General features: G+C 45.4%; 1 protein-coding gene across 1 annotated transcript in view; it reads right to left on the bottom strand.

Annotated features, from left to right (window-relative positions):
• MCF2 (MCF.2 cell line derived transforming sequence) overlaps positions 1-24,111 on the bottom strand; it is a 105,305-nt gene that overhangs the window by 42,651 nt on the left and 38,543 nt on the right. The window contains exon 4 of the mRNA XM_054996769.1: positions 11,807-11,897. Coding sequence (XP_054852744.1) covers positions 11,807-11,897 — 91 coding nt within the window. The remainder of the gene's footprint in view (positions 1-11,806; positions 11,898-24,111) is intronic.

The following is a 24,111-nucleotide window of genomic DNA, read 5'->3' as shown; positions in this document are numbered from 1 at the left end:
GATGCTGGACTAGACAGATTGTGGCATGATCTGGCGGGCTGCTGCCTTCAGAAGCAACCGTATATCTACTGTTTGGCTCAATATGAAGCAGTCAGTGTAATCAAATAGGATCTTAACATTAATACAGGTCAACTTTTTGACATCCGATCCTTGCAATATTACCAAGATATCCATTACTACTTTAGACCACTTCCAGCTACAAGGAGACGCATGCAGTGTAAAACACAACGGATGATGATCAAAGCTCTAAATAGCCATGCAGGATGAGTAGAGGAAGAATTGATACTACAGCCTCCATATCACCTAGTCACACATGCTCTGACTGATTTCATCTGTCACATTTCTTCAAAACTTGTTCGAAGCAGTGCACATGGAGTGAACCCATTCCATCCTCCCAAAGTCTCTGTCTTGACTTGCTTAAGGCTGAGTGGTTGTTTTAACCTGCAGTTTCAAGTTCCAACTAAATACAATATTTACTCAAATGCAAAACTAGTTTTTTTCCTCAGGTATACTACCCCTGCCCCCAAGTCACAGTTATGTCCAGTAATAATTTCTGTGCAACATTTTAAAAGGCATCCTCTTGATTAAATACAGTAATGAGTAATAAATACAGTAATTAGTAATGGTGGGAGGGTGATGCGAAGCAGTCGCTGAACTAATAGATTATTTATATTAACTTTTATAGCCTATGCTCTGGTTGGGTAATCATTATAAGGGCGTAACCATCCTATTAATAACTCATCAGTACAAGATCCCACAATTCCTATGGACATCCCTTTTCTATTAAAATAAAAACCACAGACAGGATCTATAAACATGCTGTCTAGATAGCTATAATTGCCAAGTCACATTGCCCATCAATTCTTCAATATTAACAAATAATCTCTCACTCGCTCGCTCACTCGCTCACTCACTCACACAGAGGGAAAGACGTGCCACTCCAATGCAGCACATTCCCAACAGCTATTTTTAAAACAGACTAAAAATAATACATTAATGTAAATTGATTGCCAAATCCTGGTCCAGTTGAAGCCAATGGGAATTCTGCCAGAGCCCTACAGCAAACAGCTCAGAAGTCTGGAATAATATGTTCCTATGATATGCTAGGCAGCACGACAAAAAAAATGCTATTTAATTAAATCGTAGGAAAGTTGAAATGTGACTGTCAGTTCCCTCTCCCTGTGTGGGCAACAATCAATTCAGAGAACCTATACAAACATATTGAAATCTGTCCCCAACCCCAACCCCGCAATTTCAGAAAACTGATAATGACAGATTTTGAACGAAGGATGCCTTTGAATTTCTTATTCCATAGCGCTTATAACCATGAAGGCAATAATTCGCTTTTTTTATTCTAAAGGCAGACAATACATCCCAGCTGCCATCATTGTCTTTAACAGCAAAGCAGGCTCGCAATTTTTATACGGAGCACCTGTGTGGGTTGAAGTCTGTGGAGAATTGATTGACTCCCTCCTCCATCATTTTCTTCGGAAAATTACCGGTGCCCCTAACTGTGTAGCTGGAGTATCATTGAGGGCAGAATTGGGACTTAGGTCCTTTGAAGCATGGGTATGGGCGACAACCTTTGGGTTTTGGATTAGAACGGACTCTTTAATACACCCGGATAATTGTAGTAAATTTTATAAGTTGTATGTTTGCTTCTTGTATCTTACTGTATTTATTGCACTATGGTTGTATAGGAATTGGTACTAGGAAATAAGTATTATGAACTTTGGATCATTTATGTATTGATAAAGCAATTAGCATTTGCACTTTAATATCAAAATTGAGAAAGAGTGTGGTATTTTTCTGTTTCCTGTGGGGTTCCCCTATTTTTGTGCCAGTGTTTGTGGAAACAGCCATTGTTGGTTTCGCTGGAGTATCATTGAGGGCAGAATTGGGACTTAGGTCCTTTGAAGCATGGGTATGGGCGACAACCTTTGGGTTTTGGATTAAAACCCTGTTCTCCACGGAATCAAATGGCTATTTGCACCTGCTACAGACCGATTCCTATCAAAGCCCTTGGAGTAAATTGATCGGAAACCGTGTCCAGGCCTTGGGCATTAACCCTCATAATCTGAAAGAACAAGGGCCTTCAGCAGCTCTCTCTTCGATCTTAGGTTGTTTGAGTAAAGTGGATTATAGAAGCACTATGATAAGAGCACGTAGAGTATGCTCACCGATATACTTGGGTTTAACATTGCCACAATCCCTTCCAGTTTACTTCGATTTCTCGACAGTTCCACATTATCAACGATTATTTATGGTAACCAGATTGAACGCCATTCCATCAGGAGAGTTGCTGGGACGTTTAAATAGGGTTCCCTATTCTGAGCAACTCTGCCAATGTGGCTCTGGCCAAATAGACACTCTTCAACACTGTCTGTTTGAATGTAATACTCTAAACGCGGCAAGAGACAGATGGATCAAGCCCTATATCCAGGACCCAGGAAATATAGAGGACAATTTGAGGATCCTCTTAGCAGGGGTGGATTTTAATACTACTTTAGCAATAGCCAAGTTCCTCTCCCAATTGGTTAAGAAAACCTTGCTAAATTTTAATATTATACAGATTATATATTAAAAGATTTTTCCTATTTTAACTCTAATTCTAGTGTGGAACTGCTCAGAGCTAAATAGGCTGTATGAGCAGTATCATTAAAGTAAAGTAAATAAAATGAATTTCTTATTCTGACTGTTCTTAGCTGAAAATCCCCATTTTGAATTTGCAACTACCTTGTGCAGACTGAGGCCTCATTTTTTTTGTTTCCTTGCACCCAATGTTTCCTATACAAACATGTGTAAATATGAACTTTTAAACATGATTTGAACATCAATAAATCAGCATGTTCCCCTGGAGAAAATGGCTGCTTTGGAGGGTAGACTCTGTGGCGTTACACCCCACTGAGGTCCCTCCCTTCCTCAAACTCCACCCTCTCCAAGCACCACTCCCCCAAACTCCAGGAATTTTCCAATCTAGAAATTGTAACCCTAGGGCAAAATTACCGAAACCACCATGAATGCTGAGTGAATGATGCCGTAAACAGGGCAGTAAAGCAAGCAGGGGGGATCTTCTTCCCTGGATAGATACTTTATTCTCAAAGTAGCCTTCAATTAACTCAGTTAACTCACATCACATGGTTAGATTACCCTTAATCCAACTGGGGTTTGACCAGTTGTGTGTGTGGCACACACACACACACACACACACACACACACACACACACACACACACACACACACACACACACACACACACACTTGAAGAGGCCAACACAATCCCATTAATGAGAAAGGAACCACCACCACCCCTCACACCTGCATCCATCTCCAACGGAGAGCTCTCCAGTTTCCAACTGCCATCAGTGGGCAGAAGGAGCCAGGCACGACTCCAGCTCCGACTGGCAAGCCCCCTCCCTTCAGCTTCCATCTGCCATCGATGGTGGCCATCAGGGGCAGCAGCTGACGAGGGCCAATCAATGCACTGGAAAGGACTCACATTTGTTGGGGGAAACCCCAGGACTTTGTATCAGACACTCAATGGGAATTTTGTGCCTTTTAGGAGCATACCAGGCCTCACCAGGGAGCACACAGTAGCTCCACAGGGTGGTATGAGGAAACAAAAACAGGCCAGGGGGAAAGCTGGCGCTGCTTCTTCCCACTGGCTGTGTTTGCAAACAGAAATGGGCCTGTGTGCATCGGGGAGGTACAAAATTCCAACTGCACATCCAATACATAGTCCCTCCTGTCATCTCCCTGCTCCCCCAACAAACACAAGGACTTTGAAATACGTAGGCTGGCCTTCACCAAGGAACATTTTTAATTAAATTGCCTTTTGATTCCTGGGAGCCACTTTGAGGAGTCGATTTTGTTAGAAAAGCAGTGTTAAAAATAAGTTTTAAAATAGTGGAGCAATAACGCAGAGGAGAGTGGAGTTTCAAGAAGAAGGTTGATGTCTTCTCTAGAGTAATGAAACAGAAAATGAAGGGGTGTCCCAGCAACAACAGGGTTCTAATGTCAGAGACTAAAGTCCAAGTCCAGGGTCATGTACTGTAATCCAGAGGCAAAGTCCAAAAGTCAGTCCAATGTCTCAGTCCAGAGTCAGGTAATGTGTTCCAGAGGCACAGTCCAAGATAGTCAAAGGATTGGGCAACAAGATTCCAACAATCCACAGTAAGTGTGTCAGGCACCTGGTGGCATGGCTAGCAAGGCTGCAGACAAGCTGATCCCACACTAGCTCCAGCCTCACTAGCATTTTCCCTATAGGTAGCCTTGCCAGGTGTCCGCTGACGGTGGGTAATTTCCTGGTAATTCATGCCTCTGCCTGGCAACTGCCAGTTTATTGGCAGGAGGTGGCAAGCCTGGGAGATGGGCCTGCATGAGAGGAGGCAGGTCATGGAAATGGGCGCATTTATGCCTATGTCCCCAGCCAATGATGTCACTTCCAGTGCAACCTAGAACCAATGGCATTGTGCCAGGACTGATTCTGAAACAATTGGCCCTAAATATCACAAACATGCGGGCTGCTTGTTAAATAATCTGCCTTGGCACAACACCATCTCTTTTGGATCATGTCAAGAGTAATGTCATCAGCTGGGGATGCGGGCATACGCACCCAAAAGTAAGTACCCCCCAACTCCTGCCAGTTGCCAGGGAAGACCTGGCAACTCTGCCTACAGACGATGCTGGTCCCACATTAGTCTCCTCTCTACAAACTCCTCTACTCATGAGAAGCAGTGGAGGCCAGATCCTGCCATGAGTTATAGGTCTCTCCTGGTCCTTCCTCAGCAGCTGAGGGGAGGCTCCCACCAAGTGCACAGTCCTGTGCCTGGTCTAGGCCTCTGCCCTAGCCCTTTGTTTTTTCTGCTCCTGGGGTCCATCGGGAGATTGTGGAGGGTATGGCAGTGGGTGGGTCCATGCTGGGGCCTCCTGGCTTGACCCTGTTGACTCAGGAGGCAGTGCCATGCCTAGCCTGCCTCACAGGAAGGGTCTGCCAAAGTGGGGCTTGGGGACGGGTTTTCCTTCTCCTCCAATGAAGACTCAGCTTCCCATGCAATACAAGAGCAGTCCATGACACCCTCTCCCCAAATCATGCATAAGTGAAATCTCTGCCTAGGGACAAGGATGGTAGAGTATACTACTGGGTACTGGGTACCTACTGTGTAACTTCCACATAGTTAAAGACATCGTGTTTATTTACTTATGCTTTGTTTCAGCAGTGTTTCATCTCTGTATTCAGACATCCTTGTTTCCAAATTTCAGCAACCTATATCCTATTGTATTTGTTCATTGTCCTAGCTGTTGATCATATTGACTTACACTGTGTAATCCACCTTGAGTTTCAGGGAGAAAAGAAAGAAAGAAAGAAAGAAAGAAAGAAAGAAAGAAAGAAAGAAAGAAAGAAAGAAAGAAAGAAAGAAAGAAAGAAAGAAAGAAAGAAAGAAAGAAAGAAAGAAAGAAAGAAAGAAAGAAAAAGAAAAAGAAAAAGAAAAAGAAAGAAGCCTTACTATATCTGCTTTCTTGTACTAGAATGCCATGTTTTAGGACAGTGAGTGTGCTCTCTCACAGAGCATCCTAGCTCTCTCTGAGCCTGGAAAGTGAAGGGAGGTGGATTTTAACATAAATGATAGTCACATGATTAGGCACAATCCAGCTACAGACAGTCACTTTTAAATTCTAGGTGGAGTTAATGGGGCTTGCCATATGCTTTGCTTGAGCCCGATCATGCCCAATGTGACAATGTCACACCAGATTTTGAAGTGCAGCTTTTAACAGGAAAACTAATCCTTATAAAAGTAGTTCCAGAAAAAGCATGAAAGACTTATGGGCTTTAACTGAACCTCAGTAGCAATTTCTTTCTTAGCCCAGTAGCATAGTAAAAGGCATAATAAAAATAATTCTTAAAAAGCCCCAAATTGCCAAAGACAGTTAAAATAACAAGACATTATATTACAAATCCCACCCTACTGAGCTTCGATTTATCTGGCAGCTGCTTCCCCTTGATCTTTTTTTATAGTACAATTATTGATATGCTTACTTCCCCAGTGTTTCTTAATATTTTCCCCTTTCAGAACAACTAGACATGTGAAATAAGGCATTATTAGAACTAGCAGCTTTGAAAGGCAATACTAATACTAAGCGTTTATGGAAAGACAGCATGGTGCGGAGGTCAGATTATCAGCCACGATGAAACTCAATCTCACCTTGAGCTACTCATTCCCTCTCAGCCAAATCTACCTCAAAGGACAAGGACAAAATGGGGGCAGAGAGAGCCATGCATGTCATCCAAAGCTTCTTAAAGGAAAGGTGAGATTTAAAAAATGTGTAGGTAGACAGCCATGTATTATTTTCAGTATTCAAATCACTTCCATATATTATTTTTCTGTAATTTTTTCAGCAGCCCTGTTAGGTAGGCTGTTATTATGCCCATATTGCAGATGAGAGACTGAGAGCCGAACTACACGATACGAATTATACACGAATGACACGAAAACTTACTTGCATGTGTTCCAATGTTGTTTTCAACTACACGCGCCAGGACTGCAGGACCTCCATCGAACCCGTATTTGCGGTGGCACGGGTTTTCTCCACGTACCTCCAAGATATCCCATCATGCATCTCCACTTTGCACAGATAGGAAGCGGAAGATATAGGAAATAAGGGCGCTCTGCATTGCTGACTTGCTGATCATGACCGCATACACACGCTGTCGCGGCTACACTGGAGCAGAAAATTTTGAATGTGTGCCTGGACCAGGACATGTGCTCATCGATAGAATGCTGGACATGGGCATTTGGGGTAAGACAGGACTCCTGACGCTCGCTCGGTCTCGCGTAATTCGTATCGTGTGGTTCAACTCTGAGGTGCTGGGAGTGGCTTGCCTTGAGAATTTGTGGCAAAGGCAAGATGTGAACAGAGGACTTCGCAGATCATGATTCATTCTCTCATTCTCAGTGCCACACCATCTCTGTGCAGTATTTCTTTCCAAATATTTTACTGTGGACCAGTATCCCAAAATAATCCCAAGATAAGCAACAACTAGAAGCTGAGAACAACAAAGCCTCATAACTCATGCCACCAGATTTAGATTCATAGAGCACATAATTGCATGGGCACTCAAACTTTGAAGTAAAAAGTAACAGCTATATGGAATATATAACACTGGTGTAAGGTAGGAGCCATGTTGGTTAAAGCTCCATCAAGGTTTTACAGGATTTGCAGTATGATGGTACGGAATTTTCTCTCCCATAGGCACAGCTACCATTTCCCCTCAAACATGACAACCTACCAATGCAATCCTAAGCAAAGTTACTCCATTCTAAGCCCACTTAAATCAGGATTGCACTGTACTTGAGTACAGTACAAAATTGAGCAAGTATATACACCAAGGAGGCAAACGGCATGCTGTATACGGCATGCAGAGTTTACAGTCCAAAAGTTAAAGGAAATGCTAACACTACTCCGAATGTAGAATACTTTCCTAACAAAACAAAAAAAATCTTGTGACAGCTTAAAAAACGAACACATTTGTTTCTGTATACACTTTCAAAAGTCAAAAAGGCCATATCAGATAAATGTCATCTCTTAAAAGCATAACATTTACTTTCTGTATCAAAAGACATATTTATACATTTGTTAAGAATGTTTAAAAAAACCTGGAAAATCCCTCCCAAGTGGTTCAATACAAGAAAGAAAGTAGTTTAGTGCCTTCATGTAGGATGCTACATTGCCACAACACTAATTCTGGTGCAGACGAGGCTGTGGGAAAGAAAATATGAACCACCACTATTAACGTTTCTATCAAAGCATCCATCTTTTGTGGATCTCAAGTTAACATCATTAGAAGACTACTAGATCAAACCAATGGTCTAGCATCTTCTTTCCCACAGCACCCAACCAGGTGCTTCCATAAAGCCCACAAGCTGAACCTCCCCCCAAAATCTGACACTCAAAGATAATACTTCCGGGTGTATACAAAGGTTTCATTTAGCTTAAATTTAGAAAACTTAACAGAGGGGGACACGGTCTATAAAATGATGCATGGAGTGAAGAAGGTAGATAGAGGAAACTTTTTTTGCCCTTACCCCAAAATAACAGAAATCAGGGGCCACCCAATGAAGTTGATGGAAAACAAAAGGAAATACATCTTCACTCAATGGGGAATTAAATTATGGTATTCATTGACAGTGGATGATGTGATGTCCACTAGCCCAGATGGCTTTAAAAGGTGATTACATAGAATCATGAAGGATAGGTCCATCATCAGTTCCTAGCCAGTGACTAAAGGCAACCTCCATACTTGGAGTCAGCCAGCCTCTAAAACCCAATACTAGGAGGCAACAGCAGGGGAATGCCTTGACCTCTATGCCCTGTTTGTTGGCTTTCTAGAACAATTAGCTGACCTTGGCAACTGAGGAAGCAGGTTGTTAGATTAAATGGACCACTGGTCTGATCCAGCGGGGATCTTCCCATTTTTTAAATTGAGCTATGGAATTTGCTGACGTAAGACATGGCCATGGGCACTACTGTTAAAGACTTCAAAACTTCAATTTGACAACTTCATGGGGGATAACTCTATTGGTGATGATGACTCCAGGACAGCTAAATAGAGTCTTTCTTTTCAGAGGTAATATACTTCTGGATACCAAGTGTTGAAGACAAAACTAGCTACTTTACTTTCAAAGAGCAGTGGGAGAGGACAGATTCCTCATCTGGAAACCTCATCTCTTTCAGCCCCAGTCCCCCGCCAAGTCGGAGAAAGCTCACCACCCAAACTGATGCACAAGCATCCAAACCAGAGCCCAACAGACCAAACCATGCAACATATTTTCTTCCGCTTTCAGAAGGCTGGATCAGTCTGCACACAGAACAACTTAAAACCAGTCAAGAGGCAACCTCAGGAATCAAACAGACCATACCACAGAAGGAGACACACCCACCAAGGGAAAGAATCTGCAACAATCTGTTGTTCTGTGGTCTGCACACAGAACAACGGCATGCCCTCCAAATATAAATATAACCACCAGAACCCCCCCCCCCGCCCGCACAATCCCTCTATCTCTACCTGCTGTATCTTGTATTATTTTTTCTCCAACAGCCTGCCTTGCACGGACTTCTGAAGTGGGATGAGTTAGTAAACTGATCAGAACAGTTTTCTTAAAATTAATAGTTTGTGTAATCGATTGTGATCTAACACAACAGTATTGCTTGTTATAAACAGCTGTTCAGAGACATTGGGGTATTAATTATCTAGCTAGGAAGTTGAGAGTGGTGGTGGTGGTGGAAGAATTTCTGATCTCCAAGTGCAGCACTTAGATGGAGGTGACTGGAGTCATCTAATTTAACTTCTAGAGGCCCAGGGTGAGCATGCTAACAGAAGTTTTCAAAAGCACCTCCCAAAAGTGCAAAACAGAAAAAAAGAGGGATTGTGAGAATTACTAGGGTACAGGGACCGAATATTAGGGACCATCCCTGGAAAATAGGGGTGACTGGAGATTAAGTAGAGAACCTCTTTTCAGCAGCTTGTAAGACTGAGTCCTATTTTTACATAAGAGAAGGCCTCAAAAGAAAGAAAAAATTCTGCTCCATTTCCCTCTTTCAGCCTTCAAGGACAAAAGACCACAGAGAGAGAGAGATACAATTAAGGAATTCAGAAGCCATCCATGGAGAACAAGGGACAGCAATTTCCCCAAGGTGCTCTAAATAAAGCCAATAACAGCCTGGCCACGGTCACACTGACAAGTGCTTGAGATGATGATGGTAAATGCAAGAAAACTGCCAGATGAAAAGCAAGCAGCATTTCTCTCCCTCGCTCTCTTTTTTAGCAGCTGCATTCAGCAGTCTGTCCTGGAACGCTGCACCGCCAAGACTGCTGCAGATGCATCAGGGCTGCATTTGAACTGAGAAACTGCTGTGGAAAAAAAAAAGACTGCAGGCTGAACCCTTACCGCATTCCTTCGGCACTTCATCTTGCCTCTTGGGGGACTCGCTTCGGCCATCTCCCGCTCCCACCGGAACCAGCAGCTACCTTGCCCAACTGTCAATGCAGCATCAGCGAAATACAACCCATGTCTCATGAGGCACTTAAAAATCACCAGAGGTGGCCAGCCACCCTCAAAGCTGCTTCCCCCATCGGTACAGCATCAGCATCACAGCAAAGGGATGGGGGGGGGGAGGTGCTCGTTGCTTGCTATCACTTCCACAGGGCTGTGTTAACCCCTGACAAGTTCCCACAATCGCTAATCCCCAACTCAAACTGGGTAACAGATAATCTTGTTTTGTCCTAATCTGGCTGCAGGGGAGCAGGCGTAGAGCGGTCTTGCCAAAAGCGTGAATGGCTCTTGGCTGTGGTACCCAGAGAGAGAGTGAGAGAGACTCAGTGGCCAAGAAAGGCTGTGCATTTAAGGTGGAATGCAAAAGATTTGAAGGCTGTAAAACACCTTGATTTTAGTCATTGTTTTGTGATTTGCAGGAACAGTGTAACTTATTGTGGTTTTTAAGCATCCTCTGTGAGGATGCAAAATGAACTTCTCTTCAGGTTTAAGTAGCTGAAAAGCTAACCATGATGGCTGAAATGAGTACATGATAGCCAGTAGCTATTCACTATTGGGTGTGGCACACCTCTTTGGATGAGAGATGCAAAGAGGCCTTTGGGCTGTTTTGAGTGAAAAGTACAGTCAGAGAGAGACAGGAAGAAGGACCAAAGAAAGTATAAACATGTATTACAAATGATGGCGCATAAGTACACAATATACATGGATCAACAACAGTAACAACAACATTCAATTTATATACCACCTTTCAGGACAAATTAATGCCCACTCAGAGCGGTTTACAAAGTTACAAAGTACAAACATTAAAACACCATAACAAGACTATGGTAATGAGCTTGGTTCATATCTTTCTCAGGTGTATGCCGAAAGCTTATCAATATATAAACACTCAGCAATAAAACGCCTCCATACAGCAGGTGACAGATGAATGCTCATTCAACCCCTGAACCAAATTACAAGATGGAGAATAATCCCAGCAGTAAAGTTATCAGGATTGGTTTAATCTTCACAACAATAAACTGCCATTTGGACTCAGAGCGAAGGAATGACAGAGCTAGAAAAGAAGCCTGAAGTTTCACCAGATGAAAGGAACACAGGATTGTGGGGGCAGGCTAGGGGGAGATGAGAAAAGAAATCTTTTGAGGTACATCCGAGATTGCCTTTTTAAAAGTTCAGAACCAAACCATAAACTGGGTCCAGAAATCAATGAGCACACATCTCTGGAGGGATGCCTTGGCTTGGATCACTTTGTCCAGTTCATTCTTTGGACATCACCAGATAGCAACTGAGGCTGGCCCAGTGGTTGGCAATTATTTTGTAAGCAACTTTATTTACAGACATTAGAAAACAACTGTTGCGAACTACACAAAAGCTGGCCAGGTAGCAATTTTTTTACTGGTCACTCAGCAACTTCATCAACTAAACTTCAGTTCATATCCTTGGTGGCTTCCCCAATCCTAACCATACATTCTACATCTCCAACGCTGCTGGCACTCACAGCTGCCATGTCCAGCCCTAACAAAACCCAACCCATCAAGGAACATCTGAGACACCAATGCAGCAGCCATTTTCCAGTCAGCAGACAGGCTCATCGAGTCCTGAATGTATATTGGCAGCAGGTCTCCCATCTCAGGCACAGATCTTTCCTTGTGCCCTCCCCAAATGCTTTGGATCAAATTCAGGGCCTTTTCCATACCCTCTGTTTCCAGCCTGTCACTTCCCCATCAAGGTTTTAAAATTACAGAAAGACTTACCGAGATTCGTTGGAGGGTCATTTTGACTGACGTCCACGTATCCAACCTTCTGTCCAGGATTAGGATAAATTTGGTGCCAGATTCATGTCGACTATAATGGAAAAAAACAGCTGAGAGGTAAGGCCACAGAAATCACAATCTAGGTCGCTTGATTGATATATTTGATTTCTTTACCTCACCCATTTTCCAAAGTGCTGAGGAGGGTACACAGTACCTTTTACCCTTTTTAAGAATGTTTATCATTTTGAATCTGAATTGTTACAAGTCTGAATCCAAATTTTAATGCTGGTGCATATCCCTATTGGTATTAGGTCAAGCTGAAAATTAGGAAGACCCGGACTGCTTTTCATAGGTATCAATAAGATTCTGAATATCTGGAATTATTAAACTTAGAAATATTCCGAATATGGCATTATTTGGTAAATTCAGAATATTTTCAAATCTGAATTACACATTCCTAATCACTATCCTCCAGGCAACATTAAAAGAGATCATGGAAAAATCTTGTTTGGATTATTAAGATTTTGCCCCCTTTAAATTCCCAGCATTCTCTGTTTGGAAAGGAAAAAGAGAGAGAATTTTGGAACCTTCAAAATTTATTGCAGCAGAAGTTTTGGGGAACTAGAGTCCACTTGGTTAGACAAAGTGAAACTTTGGTCAGCATATAAAACCACTGAAGGAAAAAACTGAAAAGGCCATGAAAGGCAAGAGAGCACAGTCTATAACACTGTTACGCACAATTTTAAAAAATATGCAAGATTACTTTGTATACTTTTGAATTTTGCAAAGAAATGTTGCCTTTCAAGACTTTTTGACTGCATAGTATGGGTGTGCAAGGAAAAATTTTTCGGCATTCTTGTTTCGGCTTTAGCCGAAACAAGAACCTCTTTTGGATAAAGCCGAAAGCCGAAACAGCTAGCCGTTTCGGCTTTCGGCTTTCAGCTTTGTTTCGGCTTTCTTTCGGCTTTTTTCAATGGGAAAATGCCTCCGTCTTCCCGGATGCCTGGGGGAGGCATTTTCCCACCGAATCAGCCCAAAATTGGTGGAGACCTTCCTCTAACCCCTCTCTAACAATCCCCGAAGGTTCAGACAGATTGGACTTTGGGGGGCCATGTTATGGCCCCCCAAAGCAGGTCCCCCTATCCTCCCATAAGAAAGCGAAGGGTGCGCATATTGTTAGCATGCTGCTGCTCATCTTTCTTCATTATTTCCTATGGGGAAAAATGAAGAGGCATGCTTCCTTTGCCAGGGGTGGCATTTTGCATGCAAAATGCCCCCCAACCCTCTGGGGCCCTTCTCCCACCCTTCCTCCCACCCCCCACCAAGGCTCAGCCTGCTCCCACTTGGGGGGCCATTTCATGGCCTCCCCAAATAGGTGCTCTGTTCTCTACCACTGACAGCTGGGGGAGGCTTGTCTTGCCAGGGGTGGCATTTTGCATGCAAAATGCCACCCCTACCCTCAGGGGCCCTTCTCCCACCCTTCCTCCCACCCCCCACCAAGGCTCAGCCTGCTCCCACTTGGGGGGGGGCATTTCGTGGCCTCCCCAAGTAGGTGTTCTGTTCTCTACCACTGACAGCGGGGGGAGGCTTGTCTTGCCAGGGGTGGCATTTTGCATGCGAAAGGCCACCCCTACCCTCAGGGGCCCTTCTCCCACCCTTACTCCCACCCCCCACCAAGGCTCAGCCTGCTCCCACTTTGGGGGGGGGCATTTCATGGCCTCCCCAAGTAGGTGCTCTCAGCCCCCAAAGTCCACCCCCTACAGCCCCACACAAACCCAATTCCCCCCCAGCTGCCACACACAGACCCAAATCCCCACATTAGCCCCTCACAGACCCAAATCCACCCCCAGCAGCCCCACACCCATAACCCCAGGAACAGGCTGGCAAAGGCCAGCCCTCTCCCTTTGTTCCCTATGCTGGGAACTTCTAAATTCTCTTTCCCTGGCCAATTCTGCACAGCCCAGGGGTGCCACAATGGTGGGCACACTTCTGAGTGCCAGTTGGTCCCTGTGAAAGAGCACCTGAACCACAGACACCCTTCCTCAAGTTCCCCCACCACCTACAGAGATGGCTGGCCAGCCAGCCCCATTGTTCCCTATGATGGGAACCAACTGCACAACAAAGAATAAAACACGAACACAAAATAAAGTTTTTTAAAAATTATTTTCTCCCTTTCAAAGTACAAGTAGCAAAGCATTATGACACATTACACCAGCAGTCCCCCCCACAGAAAAATAACACAACTCACTTAACACCAGAGAATCACAAAGCACAATTCCTGTCAAAAACACTTTATTTCTTGAACAGCTTTAGGTTACACAGCAGGGGGGCACACCAAAGGGCATGGCAGCAGTATCTTACACAAAAATAACACAACTCACTTAACACCAGAGAATCACAAAAACACAATTCCTTTCAAAAACACTTTATTTCTTGAACAGCTTTAGGTTACACAGTAGGAGGGCACAACAGGGCATGATAGCAGTGTACTACACAAAATAATACAACCCACTTCACCGTTTTTGACAGCAATTGTGTTTGGGTGATTCTCTGATGTGAAGTGAGTTGTGTTATTTTTGTGTAGTACACTGCTTTCATGCCCTGTTGTGCCTTCCTACTGTGTAACCTAAGGCAGTTAAAGAAATAAAGTGCTTTTGACAGCAATTTTTTGGGGGTGATTCTTTAATGTGAAGTGAGTTGTGTTATTTTTTGTAAGGTACTGCTGCAATGCCCTTTGGTGTGCCCCCCTGCTGTGTAACCTAAAGCTGTTCAAGAAATAAAGTGTTTTTGACAGGAATTGTGTTTTTGTGATTCTCTGATGTTAAGTGAGTTGTGTTATTTTTGGAATGCTGGAATGCCCTTTGGTGTGCCCCCCTGCTGTGTAACCTAAAGCTGTTCAAGAAATAAAGTGTTTTTGAAAGGAATTGTGTTTTTGTGATTCTCTGATGTTAAGTGAGTTGTGTTATTTTTGTGAGGTGGAATGCTGGAATGCCCTTTGGTGTGCCCCCCTGCTGTGTAACCTAAAGCTGTTCAAGAAATAAAGTGTTTTTGACAGGAATTGTGCTTTGTGATTCTCTGGTGTTAAGTGAGTTGTGTTATTTTTCTGTGGGGGGGACTGCTGGTGTAATGTGTCATAATGCTTTGCTACTTGTACTTTGAAAGGGAGAAAATAATTTTTAAAAAACTTTATTTTGTGTTGTTCGTGTTTTATTCTTTGTTGTGCAGTTGGTTCCCATCATAGGGAACAATGGGGCTGGCTGGCCAGCCATCTCTGTAGGTGGTGGGGGAACTTGAGGAAGGGTGTCTGTGGTTCGGGTGCTCTTTCACAGGGACCAACTGGCACTCAGAAGTGTGCCCACCATTGTGGCACCCCTGGGCTGTGCAGAATTGGCCAGGGAAAGAGAATTTAGAAGTTCCCAGCATAGGGAACAAAGGGCGAGGGCTGGCCTTTGCCAGCTTGTTCCTGGGGTTATGGGTGTGGGGCTGCTGGGGGTGGATTTGGGTCTGTGAGGGGCTAATGTGGGGATTTGGGTCTGTGTGTGGCAGCTGGGGGGGAATTGGGTTTGTGTGGGGCTGTAGGGGGTGGACTTTAGGGGCTGAGAGCACCTACTTGGGGAGGCCATGAAATGCCCCCCCCCCAAAGTGGGAGCAGGCTGAGCCTTGGTGGGGGGTGGGAGTAGAGGTGGGAGAAGGGCCCCTGAGGGTTGGGGTGGCATTTTGCATGCAAAATGCCACCCCTGGCAAGACAAGCCTCCCCCAGCTGTCAGTGGTAGAGAACAGAGCACCTACTTGGGGAGGCCATGAAATGCCCCCCCCCAAAGTGGGAGCAGGCTGAGCCTTGGTGGGGGGGTGGGAGGAAGGGTGGGAGAAGGGCCCCTGAGGGTAGGGGTGGCATTTTGCATGCAAAATGCCACCCCTGGCAAGACAAGCCTCCCCCAGCTGTCAGTGGTAGAGAACAGAGCACCTACTTGGGGAGGCCATGAAATGCCCCCCCCCAAAGTGGGAGCAGGCTGAGCCTTGGTGGGGGGTGGGAGGAAGGGTGGGAGAAGGGCCCCTGAGGGTAGGGGTGGCATTTTGCATGCAAAATGCCACCCCTGGCAAGACAAGCCTCCCCCAGCTGTCAGTGGTAGAGAACAGAGCACCTACTTGGGGAGGCCATGAAATGCCCCCCCCCCAAGTGGGAGCAGGCTGAGCCTTGGTGGGGGGTGGGAGGAAGGGTGGGAGAAGGGCCCCTGAGGGTAGGGGTGGCATTTTGCATGCAAAATGCCACCCCTGGCAAGACAAGCCTCCCCCAGCTGTCAGTGGTAGAGAACAGAGCACCTACTTGGGGAGGCCATGAAATGGCCCCCCCAAGTGGGAGCAGGCTGAGCCTTGGTGGGGGGTGGGAGGAAGGGTGGGAGAAGGGCCCCAGAGGGTTGGGGGGCATTTTGCATGCAAAATGCCACCCCTGGCAAAGGAAGCCTGCCTCTTCATTTTTTCCCATAGGAAATAATGAAGAAAGATGAGCAGCAGCATGCTAACAATATGCTCACCCTTCGCTTTCTTATGGGAGGATAGGGGGACCTGCTTTGGGGGGCCATAACATGGCCCCCCAAAGTCCAATCGGTCTGAAACTTGGGGGGTTGTTAGAGAGGGGTTCGAGAAAGGTCCCCACCAATTTCGGCTTGATTCGGTGGGAAAATGCCTCCCCCAGGCATCCGGGAAGACGGAGGCATTTTCCCATTGAAAAAGCCGAAAGAAAGCCTAAAGAAGCCGAAACGTTTCGGCTTTTTTTCTTTCGGATAAGCCGAAACGTTTCGGCTTTTTTTGAAACGTTTCGGCTAACCCGAAAGAAGCCGAAACACTTTTGTTTCGGCTTTCTTTCGGCATTCAGAAAGCCGAAACGCACATCCCTACTGCATAGTTCACAATATGTGCCTGTGCCCCATACGTAACTGTGTGCTGAACTTTCACCTCACTCATCTGATGAGGTTCTCATCTATGGAAGCTGCCACCATAATAAATCAGTGTTTTTCTGGAGTCTTAGATTCCAACTTTATTGATGGAGTTAATAGATCAATCACTTCAGGTAAAGTTGAGGATCACACATTTTAGACAAGTCTGTTGTGATACTATTGTTGCATTTGAAACTGTTAATATTACAGAAATAATTCTTGAGAAAATAAGGGAGGAATCCCTGGTGATAGATGGAGAAACTATTCAGATCCCGACAGAAAAGAGGCATAATGAAAACATTAGTGGATCACGCAAGACGGATATGTGAGCCGCACTTTCTCAATGAGGAAATTAATCATCTAAACCACGCACTTCAGGCAAATGACTACTCCAGAAATGAAATCCGAAGAGCAATCAAACCCAGGATGAATCAAACAACCAAGGAAAAACAGTCTCCTACAGGAAAAGTGTTTTTGCCATATATCAAAGGAATTACTGATCAGATGGGAAAGCTTATGAAAAAGCATAACCTTCAAGCAGTATTCAGACCCACCCGAAAAATACAACAGATGCCACCATCAGCAAAAGACAGTAGAGACCCCCTCACCTCTGCAGGAGTATACCGTATACCCTGCAGCTGTGGACAAGTGTACATCGGGACCACAAAGCGTAGCATCCAAACAAGAATAAAAGAACATGAAAGACACTGCAGACTTGGACAACCTGAAAAATCAGCAGTGGCTGAACATAGCCTAACTCAAACAGGGCACAGTATCTTATTCCAGGACACCAAAATACTGGACAACACTTCCAACTACTTTGTCAGACTGCACAGGGAAGCCATTGAAATTCACAAGCATAAGCAAAACTTCAACAGGAAAGAAGAAACCTTAAGAATGAACAGAGCATGGTTTCCGGTTCTGAAAAACACCAGGCTAACAAAACACTCTATACTCGACAATAGCCCTGCAGAGAAGTTTAGCACATCAAGCACCAATCCATATGCAAAAGAACCTCCTCAGGATACAGTGAAGCCTCCCGCCATTAGCATTCCACACCCTGGGAAACTCTTACAGGATGACTCAGCTCAACCCCACCCCTCCTGAGTAGATACAAATGACCTGCCTACATCTTTTCCACACTGTGACACTGAGAGATCTCTGTCTTTTGGTGCTACACCTCTGAAGATGCCAGCCACAGCTGCTGGCGAAACGTCAGGAACTACAATGCCAAGACCACGGCAATACAGCCCGGAAAACCCACAACAACCATCGTTCTCCGGCCGTGAAAGCCTTCGACAATACATATTCAGATCTTCCCTGATATATCTCCATTGACAGTACAGATGAGATTTATTTTTTTAAATGATAGACTGAGGAACAATGAAATAGCTTACTAATGGAGGTTTCCTTTCTGTTATAATTTTTATTCCTCCAAGGAGCTCAAGGCAACATATACAAATTTCTTCCTGTCTGATAGTCTACCTCCACACTGGGGTTAACCAATGAGCATGGTATGCCTGCCATAGGGTAGCCCTGTTAGCCCAGCACAGCAAAATTGATTTTATTCCACTTCATCAGATGCACAATGAAAGCTACTATGGATGGACACTTTTTGCACTCGATTAAGTCAGTTCTGACTCCCATACAGTATCATCCCGCTTGTCTCCTGTGAGGCTCCTCCATCACTGGTGCCCCCACCTGACAGCCTGCCATCCTACCAGCTCTCCAGGCAGGTGTCCTCCCGCCTTAGATGGGCAGGGAAGGGGGTTGCACCATCTTGTTCTTTCTCCTGCCCTGTGAGTAACAGCATGTTCCAGCTGCCTCTCTCTGCAAAATCCTCCTGGCCTTCACAGGAACCTGAATTTAAAGGCCTCCCCTTGCCCCACCTCCTTCACTCTGCCTCCAATCTCCACACAGTCTCCCTAACTGGCCCTGCTCCCAGCCCAGGGCCAGCGCACCCATAGAGGCCAGGTAGGCGGTAGCCTCAGGCGCGAGGGCCCTGGAGAGGTGCCGGAGGGGGTGTCGGGGGTGGAGGCGCACGCTGCGGAGCTGGCCTGGCTGGCCTGCAGCTGCTGCAGCCAGCCAGCCCCGTGCTGCTGCCGCCGCCGCCACACGCCCCCAGCTGGGAGCAGCAGCCACGAGCTGCTGCCGGGGCAGCGTGCGGAGCGCGGAGCAGCCTCCGCCCGCCACCCCAGCCATCCACTGGCGAATGCCCTGGCTTGCGCTGTGCAATGATGTCATCGTGCGATGATGTCATCGTGCAGTCTGTGGCGCGTGCGTGCTGTGTGCGCGCGGGGGTGGGGGTGTGCCGCAGGCGCCAGAGACCCTGGCACCGGCAGCATAACAGCCTATCTGATAGGAGGGCTGGGTAGACTCTGCAGTCTCCTGGCCCCACCCAGTCCATCCCAGACTAGGGCGGGGCATTTGGTTTGCTCTCTGCCTGGCTTGCCCCTGCTCCTTCTGAACCCTCCCCAGTGGCTCCCCTGGCAGCTTGGGGCCTGCGCCTGCCTGGCTTGTGCTGATGGCAATCTCCTGGGGGCCTGGATGAGGTGGAGCCATCTGGGCAACTGCAGGAGACGGGTGAGTCTGCTCAGTGGCTGCAAGCTGTTCCCCAGAGTTGTGCCTGGGCGTCGGCTGCAAGTGGCCTAAAGGTGAGGGAGGCCTGGGGGCCTGTAGGGGCTCCTGCAGCTGAGGTACTGCCAGAGGCCGCGCTGCAGGGCCTAAAGGGGGTGCCTGCTGCTGCAGGGCTGGTGGAGGTGGGTGGACAGAAAGATAGCGTTGCCTGACATCTCCTACATTTTAATTTCACAATACCCCTGTTTGATCTTCTATTCAAATATTGTAAAAATGATAACATCAGTGTGTATTATGGTACAGATAATATCCAAAATACATAAAGCTTCATCAAGTTTATGCTAGTATTGTAAATTTCACAATGCAGATTTTATATCAGTGGTGGAAATGTAATAGTCAGTAAGTTAAAAAAAAGTTTTAGGTTTTGAGATCTCACTCAGCTCTGAAACACGGCTAATTAATTATATTCCAATTGTTCCTTAGAGATACCAAGTGGTGGTTCTAAATTTGATAATGATAGCCAGAATCCTTTGGGTCAGACTTTAGAAACAAAGTAAATTTCCCAATGTACAGCTTTGGTTTTATAAAAATCAAGGAATTATCTTTAATATTAAAGTATACAATTTTACAGAATGGAAAAGATGAACAGCAGGTTGATGCATCGTAGCAATCTTTTATTTACCATATGGGAGACTGCAGTTAGTAGATGCCTTATGTCCCCATTTAGACTGGTGGTTTTTGTGTAGGGATGCCAAGTTTCCTGCTATGGCAGGAGTCCTCCTGCTGGCAACCCTCTTTTTGGAACAGCAGCAGGAGAAAATTTTACTAAAAAATTGCTCTTGGGCTAGAGTTGCCAGGTCCCCTGGGCTAGAAGGCAGGGATAGGGTGTGCATTGGGAGGACTTACCTTGCAAACACTAGATTGGGAGCCAATTTTTATCAAATCAGCCCCACATGCGACCTGTCGTTTCTGCATCGTGCCAGGAATGACACCATTCCTGGTGCGACGTGAAAGCAATGGGACGTGCAGGAGCACAGTACAGGGCTCCCAGACCCATTCCTGTTCCTTTCCCCCCGCTGGCCAGCAGAGAGATGGCTTGGGGTGGAGGCTAGGAGCTGGGGATCCCCCACCCCCACTGGGGGGCTAGTATTCCTGTGCTGGGCAAACAGCATGACATATCACTTCTAGAAAAAACCTGTGAGAGGTTCAGTGATTTGCAGACAGGCATGATGTTACTTCCATTTCCCCTTGGAAGTGGCATCACATCGTCACTGACGGCACACCATATTTTGTTGATTATTTTGTACATCAATTAAATAATTAGAATATCCCGATAAACTTGTATATTCTTTCTCCTGTGTAAAACTCAAGATGATTGTGTATATATGCTAGAAGCTTTGGAATATAGATTCAGGGTTTTTTTTCCAATTAGAAACAATCTGTTAAGTCTTTAAGACTCTCTTTTGTTTTTTGCTGCAACAGACTAATACGGAGGTTGCTATCAGAAAAAGTTTACATTTGCAGACCACACAAGTGGACATTTTTAGCTTGATGGAAGATTCCCCATGCTAACAAAAGGGATGGAAGATTCCCCATGCTAACTTTCCTCCCAAGGGACCCCTGCAGGTCTGCCATGGCACCTCTGCACATTGCAAAGGATTTTAGAGGACACTGTCAGTATATTGGGGCGCTGATCTTGTGCACAACTTGATCAGACATCATTAATTTTAATGGGGGGAAATGGGGGGTTGAGGGGAAAAGGATCAGGAGTGGGGCCAATGGGGGGAGGAATATCTTCCATGCCATTTTTCCACCCTAACCCCCACCCCACAACATTGTGAGTTATCTTGCCCGTCTCCTGGATAAGTTTCTGGACAACTCCAATGTTCCTTGGAGCACGGTCTGAAAACCAGAGACAACCCCCTTTGCCTCTGTTCTATGTTCCTTGATGTGTGTGTAAAGTATTGTCAAGTCACAACTGACTTATGATGACCCCAGCAAGGGGCTTTCAAGGCACGTGAGAAGCAGATGTGGTTTGCCATTGCTTTACTCTGCAGAGTCTTCCTTAACGGTTTCCCATCCAAGTATCGACTCTGCTTTGCTTCCAAGATCTGACGAGATTGTGCTATAACATTCTGCCTTCCCTCCCCATGTTCCTCAATAATAATGGTTAATAAGTAATTAAATAATTGTTTTAAAGACAGCTGCACAATCTGCTGTGATCATAAGACAATATTTATTTTATGGATGACTCAATCAGGCACAAGCACCTTCCTGCTTCTCCACTTACTGGTTTTTAAATTGAAAGGGTAACGTGCCAGTCCACTTTTCTTCACTTCTCACAGGTGGGCAAGCACCAATCATGTCTCCCCAGAATGGTTTTTTTTTTTTTAATCCCACTCTTCCTCTAAGGAGCTCAGGTCAAATGTGCAAGGTTCTCTCAATAACCCTGCAAGGTTAATTAGACTGAGAAATATGCAACTACCCTAGGGTCACCACGTGAACTTCACATCTGGTATCCTAACAACATGATACATATTTTCCACAAGTATGTCCCTGGTTTAACAGATGTGGTCTGGTCATTCCTTTGTTTGCCAGGTATGCACAGTGCTTGTGAGAACCATGGTGCTTGTGAAAAGAGGCTTAACGCCTTCCTCCCCACACAACTTTCCTGACCCATAACAGCTCTGGGGATCTGCTATTTGTTCCACTGAGGAAGCTTAATGTGTCACCAAATCAACACATCTTACATTTCCAGCCAGACAGTGGCTCCCCGGAACCATTTTAGGTTAGGAAAATGATGTGGAATGGGAAGGTCTTCGCCCTTTCCTCCCCCATGCCACAGTCCCAATCCAAATTGTGTGTCAGCCATTCTCGGAAGCACAGAACTCCCAGACTGTGTATGCCAACCCAACCTTGGGATGCGCTGGGGTTGCCAATCTCTAGGTAGGGACAGGAGTTCTACTAATATGACAACGTACTTCCAGACCACAGAGATCCGTTTCCTTGGAGGAAATGGTAGCATCACGTGACAGACTCTACAGCATCACATCCCTGCAGAGCTTTCTCCCAAAATTCCGAGCACTACCCCCAATTCTCCAGGAACTTCCCAAGCGGGACGTGGCATACTGTGTAGTTAGGCCTTCCCAAGGAGAGATTTCAACCAGGGTCTCACAAATTGTAAACAGACACTCTTATTACATCACACTGACTATCTAGAACTGTCTGGGACACTTTGAAGTAACATATAAAATGGCACCCCAAAGAAACCCATCCATGCTCACCTGTCACACTGTCATGTAGGTACTGAAACTCCCACAAAAGTCTGCAGGAATTTAAAACCACGTGACTGGAAAGCAAGTCATTAGGTTGAATTCTCGGGGCACTCATTTTACTTTTTTGCCTTCCTCCACAATGTGGGGCTTGGCCTTCCTAACAAAACCACCTGTGTCACATGTACAAACTCATAACATAGAAATACACACTCTAACCTTTCCCAACGTATTCAATTATTTTTGTCAAAACTGAAATTCAGGGAAACCTCCTCCCAATCCATTCATCAGACCATTAATTAGAGGGTGTCTTCGAGGACACGCTCACAAATGACATTGCCTGCAGGTCACCCTCTGAACTCTGCCGCGTGATGTGCATTTTAGACAACCCCTGAATGCCTTTGCCATCTCAGATCAAGGATCATGTGAAGAGGGCAAGCAGAAGGCAGCAGAGACTTGTCCAGACCTACCAGGGACTTGTCCAGACCTGAAGCTGCAGGAATAACCAGGCTTACCAATACTTGGCTACCACAGAAACACTTCTACCATTCGCTCGTATAACAGAGAAAAACTGCAGTGCAGTGACTCAGATGTCATGCCGGAAGCCAGGCAACTCCTTGTTCATTTCTCAATTCTGTTGTGAATTCAGTGATCTTTCAGTGTGCGCCTATCCAATTCCTCTGCAAAAGGGCATAATATACTACTAGCCTCTTGTACATGGTTGTAGCAAAGATTACGGAGGTAACATCTGTACTGAGCTTCTGAACACTCTATAACCACCATAGGCAGGAATCCATCATGGAATCACAGTGGTCTTTAGTTCAACCTGACTTTTAAAAAATTATTTATAAAGTGCCTAAAAATAATAGAAACTTTTCAAAACTTATCATGGAAAAATAGGCTGTGAGTGCAAGCATACAACCTAATATAGAAGGGGCTTCCTGTATAAAAGGGACCTTGCTTTTCTCCTAGCTAAAGCCCAAGCTGGCTTACAACAGGTATGGACAACATGCCATGAACCAATATAAAACATTAAACAATAAAAAACAGCTCAAATCTACACTTGCATACCCCACAGTGAATACCTTTGTCCTATACATGCCCATTACAGTGAACAGAATGTCTTGTGGAACAAGGTCTTACAGCACCTTCTAAAAATAAGCAGAGAAGGTGCTGTGCTAGAGGGATGGGGCAACAACCGAGATGTCTGCACTTAAATGAGGCTGTGCTCACATCCCCGTGTGACAGAATATTAAGCAAGGACTGTTGGGAGGACCAGAGCTAATGTACAAGTTCATACCAGGATAGGTGGCATGTGGGCTGGAGATCATGAAGGACTAGGGTCTGCTGACGTTCATCCAAAGAATGCTGGTCAAGATGGAATGCAGACCGATCTTACCATACAACTTTCTTAAGTTCCCGTGTGAGAAGATAAGCTCAGGATCACTTAACACACATTAGTTATGCCCAGGCTTTGCCAAAATATCCTCTCCCTTTAACAGAGGTTTGACAGGATGATACT

This window comes from Eublepharis macularius, chromosome 13 (genome assembly GCF_028583425.1).
Source record: "Eublepharis macularius isolate TG4126 chromosome 13, MPM_Emac_v1.0, whole genome shotgun sequence".
NCBI lineage: Eukaryota > Metazoa > Chordata > Lepidosauria > Squamata > Eublepharidae > Eublepharis > Eublepharis macularius.
Note: the sequence above shows the minus strand (reverse complement) of the source record. Positions and strands in the feature narration are given on the sequence as shown.